Source organism: Rhinolophus ferrumequinum, chromosome 9 (assembly GCF_004115265.2).
Source record: "Rhinolophus ferrumequinum isolate MPI-CBG mRhiFer1 chromosome 9, mRhiFer1_v1.p, whole genome shotgun sequence".
Taxonomy (NCBI): Eukaryota; Metazoa; Chordata; class Mammalia; order Chiroptera; family Rhinolophidae; genus Rhinolophus; species Rhinolophus ferrumequinum.
The window spans coordinates 33038162-33044111 of NC_046292.1; the positions used below are offsets into that span (position 1 = coordinate 33038162).

Consider the following 5950-nt stretch of genomic DNA (forward strand, 5'->3'; position numbering starts at 1 on the left):
ATAAATCACAAAAGTGACACAATTTGAGCACATACTGTGTACCAGGCTGTATTGTAAATGCCTCTCTTAATCCTTGCAATAACCCCATTAGATCAGTACTATTATAAGCCCATTTTGCAGATGGAGAAACTGAGGGTCAGAGAAATTAAATGACTTGCCCAAAACCACAAAGCTCCTAAGTGGCAGTGTTGAGATTCCAGCCCAAGCAGTCTGACTCTAGAGCCCAGAGCTTAAACCCTACATAAGCCTTGCTGAGCAAATCAACGAATGAGAAGGTGAATAAAGAAGTAAATGCAGAAGCCCTCACACTCTTAAGTCATCGGCAAGACAGGACACTTTCCATTGCGGGAGCAGAAGTTCTGGGGCGTGAGGGGGGCATCAGGGTCTGTGCTGGAGGTAGCATCTCCTCCAGGGTACTGTGTGGTACCCTGCCTCATGTGGCCTCTCCCTCTTCCCTGTCTGCAGGCGCACACCGAGATGCAGCACTACGGGGTGAATGGCTACTCGCTGCATGCCATGAACTCGCTCAGTGCCATGTACAATCTACACCAGCAGGCGGCCCAGCAGGCCCAGCACGCTCCCGACTATCGGCCATCAGTGCATGCACTTACGCTGGCTGAGCGCCTGGCAGGTAAGGGCTGTGGGGACAGGACCTTGGGGACGGGACTACAAAGGTTGGGGGTGATGGAGAGGTCTGGGGGAGGAAGCTCTGGAAGACAAAGATAGGAGGAAGGGAGCACTGGAAAGTTTCCTCTGGGAGGTTCTTTCATGAAGACCCAGGTCACTTAGCATCACAGAGAGATGTCAATTCAAAATCTAGGCATGACTATCCAGAGCACCCCTTGTTGCCAGCACTGTGCTGGGCGCTAGAGCTGCCCTATGCTTTCAAAATTCCCTTAGCAACCCTGTGCGGGAGGGATTCGTTAGCCTATCTCACAGATAAGGGGACTGAGGTAGGATCATAAGGGACTAGCCTAGAATTTTATAGCTGGAATGCCCAGGGGAGGATATTTCAGGCACAAGGAGTCGTAGAAATAATGAGGGCTTTCACGTTTCAAACACTGATGGTGTGCCAGGCACTGTGTGAGGCTCTCTCCCTCTCCCTCTCTCTCTCTCTCTATCTGCATCAAACCATTCAACCCTATTAAGGAGAGGTTATTATCTCCATTTTATGGACAAGGAAACTGAGGCTTCGAGTGCTTAAATCTAGGCTGGGTTGGGGCCAGGGTTGGGATATGACATTAAGGCTGTCACAGACTTGCAGCCATTTCTCTGCCCACCCACCTCTCTTCTCTGAGCCTCAGTTTCCCCCTTCATAATATCAGGGAACAGTGGTAGTGATCATCCATAGGATGGTTGGGAAGTTATTTGAGATAACATATGCAAAGTATTCAGCAGACTGGTAGGTGCTCAGAGGTCTTTATTACTCACCTCCCAAGATAAGTGCCCATGAGGGAGCTGCAGCCTGGCCTCTCGACTCCTGGTTTAACTGATTGTTGCCCTACCCTGACAGCTCGCAGTGGGCATGGGGAGGATTTGAGGGCATAAGTGAGGAGTGTGATTCCCTGGGAGGTGATACCACCCACCCCATCCTGTCCTAGGCCAAATATTGAACAGCTGGTGACTCCATGTGGAGCCAGCCCTGTGCCATGAGGTCCTCATGGATCCCCAAAGAGATCAGGTGCCCATAGACCATGAGAGGGCACAGCAAGAGGAATGTAACTAGGATCATATGGTGGGGCAGCTCAGAGCAGCATGATCAACTGGTGTAGTCAGGGAGGGCTTCCTGGAGGCCATGGAGCAGGAGCTAGGCCTTCAAAAGGCAAGGACGGGAGATGAGCATGAGCATAGGCACAGAGCTGGGATTGGATATGAGGACCTGCCTGGGGAGCTGTTCTGGCTTGGAAGGGAAGGTGGGGTCGGCACTCCCACTCCGTTAGACACTGCCAGGCCTAGGGCAGGGCTCAATGAATAAAACTGAGCCCGTGGTCACCTTCTGCAGATCGACATGGGGACATTAGTCTCCAGTGTGGGAATGTGGGTATAGCCCTGCCCCGGCTATGGCTCCTTTTCTTTTTTGGAGTGAATTCCCGGTGCCCAACCTGGTGGTGACATTAGCTCCTGACTGTGTTCCAAGACCCAGAAAGGAGGAGTCAGAGATGGAGGCTCACCTCCGCTGGTGAGGCCGGTGGAACTGGAGTGTTCATTCAGCACTGTGTCCTGTTCCCCCCGCCCCAATTCTCTAATTCTTAAGCAGGACATGAGCTCAAGATGGCCATTTGTATGGAGACCTCACCTTCCAGCAGAAGGTTTTGCTGATGGTACAGACAGCCTGGCCTCTCAGGCTGCGACCACCCACCCCTTGTAGGCCCTGGAGTCAGCAACAGGATGCTGAGCTATTGCTCCCCCAACCAGGGTTTGGCTGACTGAGGGAGGTTCCTGCTCCCTCCCCTGTCTCAGGGTGACCAGCATGAGCATGGAGCTCAGTCGGAGCTGGGATTAGCACCAGTTTGTGAAGGGTTCAGGGCTCCCTCTTTAAGCTGAAAAAGGAGCAGCCCAAAATCTGAGGCTTCCTGGACACCCAGTTGCCTCCTTCTTCATCCAGAGGGTTGAGGATGACTCTCTAGTGCCTGGAGTGCAGGGGAAGGACTCTAGCAGCCTGTGCAGGGGCTGACACAGCTTGGGTTCCCTTCAGCATAGGCAGTCCAGGATCCACTTACAGGTGGTAGGAAGCAGGCGGAGTGAGGTTACTGTGCATCCTCCAGGGACTAGTGAAGCAGAAGGGCTGGAGACTAGACACCAACCCTAGGCGGACATCTATTCTGGGTGATTTTCATGTTACCAGCATGTGGGCTAGACTATGGAATCAATGGTCCACCAGCCCTGTCTCCCCTCCAAGCCTGCAGTGGTTAGAACCTGGTCTCTGTCCTTCCCTCCTTGAGGAAGCAGCCAGAAGGGTCAAGACTGGACGCAACAAGCCTTTCCTGTGCTCTCAGGGCCCTGCCAGAGGCCAGGCTTTCTGTTGAGACATAAGAGTAGGAGCCTCAGGTCCTGCCATCATAGGCCCGTCGAATGATGCGGTTCATGCCAAGAGGACATAGAGTCAAGTGCCAGGGAATTCTGTCTACCTAGCAGACCTCTCCCAACTAGACCCTGTAAATACATCCCAGCTCACAGCCTGGCCTCTCATGGCCAGGGGCCAGTATTCTATTGGTATTCAGAATCTAAGGGCCGTAAGACATTAGAACATTTGTGACATGGATTTACAGATTGTTAACATTATGTAGTCTCAGAATATTATACCCAGAGTATCCTAGGACTTTAAGGATCTCAGGGCATTGCCCATCCACCGGTCCACCTCCTCCCTAAACCAAATAAGGAAGACCCCTCTCGATCACATTCCTGACAGTCGTTTATGGAGATGAGTTATCTGTGGTTCTGATAGTGGGTGATGGGGTGGCACAGTCTTGAAAACCCCACCCTGTGGAGAGGGGATGGGTGATTTCTAAGGGGAAACGACCAGGGTCCAGCTCTGGCAAGAGCATGGGTATCTGAAGTGGGTCAGAGGAGGGTAAGATTCAAAACCCATTTCCCATAATTAAATGGGCCCCCTTTCCTTGCCCTCCAACGGCTGTACATTTCAAGACATCATCTTGGAGGCCCGTTATGGCTCCCAGCACCGCAAACAGCGTCGCAGCCGCACAGCGTTCACTGCTCAGCAGCTCGAGGCCTTGGAAAAGACCTTCCAGAAGACTCACTACCCGGATGTGGTGATGCGTGAGAGGCTGGCCATGTGCACCAACCTGCCTGAGGCTCGGGTGCAGGTAGGACTCGCTCCTCTAACTAGACTTTGTGGATAAGCACCAGCCTATCAGTCTGGCTTCCCACTGTCTAGAAGCCAGCAGTTCAGCCCTCAGTGCCAAAGTGTAACTGCTGTCTATCTCTATGAACACCTTCAGTGACAGGAGGGGAGTTTTGGAAAGGATTGAGGGTGTGTATTTCCTGGAGGGGCAGGGGCAGTGTTACATTGCACATCCCCTCCCAGGACACCCAGCTCCACTTCTTTCCTTCCTCTTCCTACTGCTCCTCAACCTGTCCCCAGGTGTGGTTCAAGAACCGCAGGGCCAAATTCCGGAAGAAGCAGCGCAGCCTGCAGAAAGAGCAGCTCCAGAAGCAGAAGGAGGCTGAGGGCTCCCACGGGGAAGGCAAGACTGAGGCCCCAACCCCAGACAGCCAGCTGGAGACTGACCAGCCCCCCAGCCTGCCCAGTGGCGACCCCCCTACTGAGATGCACCTGAGCCTATCGGAACAGTCGGCCAGTGAGTCAGCCCCTGAGGACCAGCCAGACCGGGAGGAGGACCCCAGGGCAGGGGCCGAGGATCCCAAAACTGAGAAGAGCCCTGGGGCTGAGAGCAAGGGTCTGGGCTGCAAGAGGGGCAGCCCCAAGGCAGGTGAGGCTGGGCAGTTTCTGCAGGTGGGCAGGGGGCTCACCCCAGGGAGAATAGCCAGTCCAGCTGGACAGGGGCCTGGGTATGTGAGGTGGGTAAGCGGGGGTAGAGTCAGCCTGTATAACACGTGCCGCTGGGGCATGACCCATTAGAAAGGACTCGGCCATGGCAGGCCTGTGCCAGGTGGTCACTCTTTAGTGGCTGAATCCTGGGAAGGTCTTGGGGATTCTGGGGGAAGGGTTGGGTGACAAGGGAGGAGTACTTGGGGAGCTCAGGGCAAAAGCTGTTTATCACTCATTATGGAAATGTTCTTGTATTTTAATAACCAGTGCAGACGTACCTGTGCATATTGGGTGAATGCCACATTGGTACCAGAGATCCCCACATGCAGCAGGAGCCATGTTTTTGAAGGAACAGAGCTCTGGCATGAGGGGTATCTCAGACACAAACTCTGAGCCCTGGCAGAGAGGGACGGGGCTGTGAACTGAGAGCTAGAGGGGGATGGAAGCTACGGAGAGGGGAGGGGGAGGGGAGGTGACAACCGTTGAAAAGCAGTGTCCCCACGAAGTCAGACACAGGCTTTGGCAGGGTCCCTGGGGCTCTCTTAGGAAGCCTGAGTCCCTCCCTTCCAGGATTCTGAGGGATGCTTCAGCCCTGGCTGACATAGGTAGATAGGGGTTTAGCCAAAGCCTGTCTTGTCTGAGGCACCAGGAGAGGGTTGGGGGGATGGGGGGTGGGAAGGCTGAGGGAGCCCCTCCTGGCAGACCAATGCCCTTGTCCTGAGTTCTTGGTTCTCTGCTTGCAGATTCTCCAGGCAGCCTGGCCCTTGCTCCTGCAGCCCCGGGGGGCAGCCTCCTGGGCCCCTCTCACTCCTATTCCTCATCCCCGCTGAGCCTCTTCCGTCTGCAGGAACAATTCCGCCAGCACATGGCGGCCACCAACAACCTGGTACACTACTCCTCCTTCGAAGTGGGGGGTCCAGCCCCTGCTGCTGCGGCGGCTGCTGCCGCCGCAGTGCCCTACCTAGGTGTCAACATGGCCCCACTGGGCTCACTGCACTGCCAGTCTTACTACCAGTCCTTGTCAGCAGCTGCGGCTGCCCACCAGGGCGTATGGGGGTCCCCACTGCTGCCTGCACCCCCGGCAGGCCTGGCACCTGCCTCTGCTGCCCTGAACAGTAAAACCACGAGCATCGAGAACCTGCGGCTTCGGGCCAAGCAGCACGCGGCCTCCCTGGGACTCGATACGCTGCCCAACTGACTGCTGGCCTCTAACCCAGCCAGGGGTCTGGGCTGCCCCTCTCCCAGCCCCATGGTTATCCCAGAAGGCTCTCACGGAGCTAACTCAGTGAGCCCAGTGATCCTGGGGCCTGGAATCCCGCTCCCTGTCCCCGTCCCCCAGAGCCCTAGCTCTAGGTGAAGCCCGCACCTGCACACCCTCTGCATGGCCCTGCTTGGATCCCATGGAGGCTAACGGGAGGAGGTGAGAGGCTGGGGTGCCCC

The 5950-nt window shown here is 55.4% G+C and overlaps 1 protein-coding gene across 2 annotated transcripts; it reads left to right on the forward strand.

Annotated features, from left to right (window-relative positions):
* The first annotated feature begins 468 nt into the window (after window positions 1–468).
* On the forward strand, window positions 469–5708 carry DMBX1 (diencephalon/mesencephalon homeobox 1). Of its 2 annotated transcripts, none has more exons than XM_033115479.1 (4): window positions 469–631; window positions 3646–3824; window positions 4103–4451; window positions 5254–5708. In XM_033115479.1, the coding sequence occupies exons 1-4, from the start codon at window positions 478–480 to the stop codon at window positions 5706–5708; spliced, it is 1137 nt and encodes a 378-aa protein (XP_032971370.1). In that variant the 5' UTR covers window positions 469–477. The 2 variants fall into 2 exon arrangements, with proteins under 2 accessions (XP_032971370.1, XP_032971369.1); XM_033115478.1 differs by having other exon boundaries at window positions 478–629; window positions 3629–3824.
* The last annotated feature ends 242 nt before the right edge of the window (window positions 5709–5950 follow it).

What these genes read in the sequence shown, in the direction of transcription:
- DMBX1 (XM_033115478.1), top strand. Translation starts at nt 478, where the DNA reads ATGCAGCACTACGGGGTGAATGGCTACTCGCTGCATGCCATGAACTCG. An exon ending in TGCCTGAGGCTCGGGTGCAG is followed by an intron (nt 3,825 to 4,102) that starts GTAGGACTCGCT and finishes ACCTGTCCCCAG; the next exon opens with GTGTGGTTCAAGAACCGCAG. An exon ending in GAGGGGCAGCCCCAAGGCAG is followed by an intron (nt 4,452 to 5,253) that starts GTGAGGCTGGGC and finishes CTCTGCTTGCAG; the next exon opens with ATTCTCCAGGCAGCCTGGCC.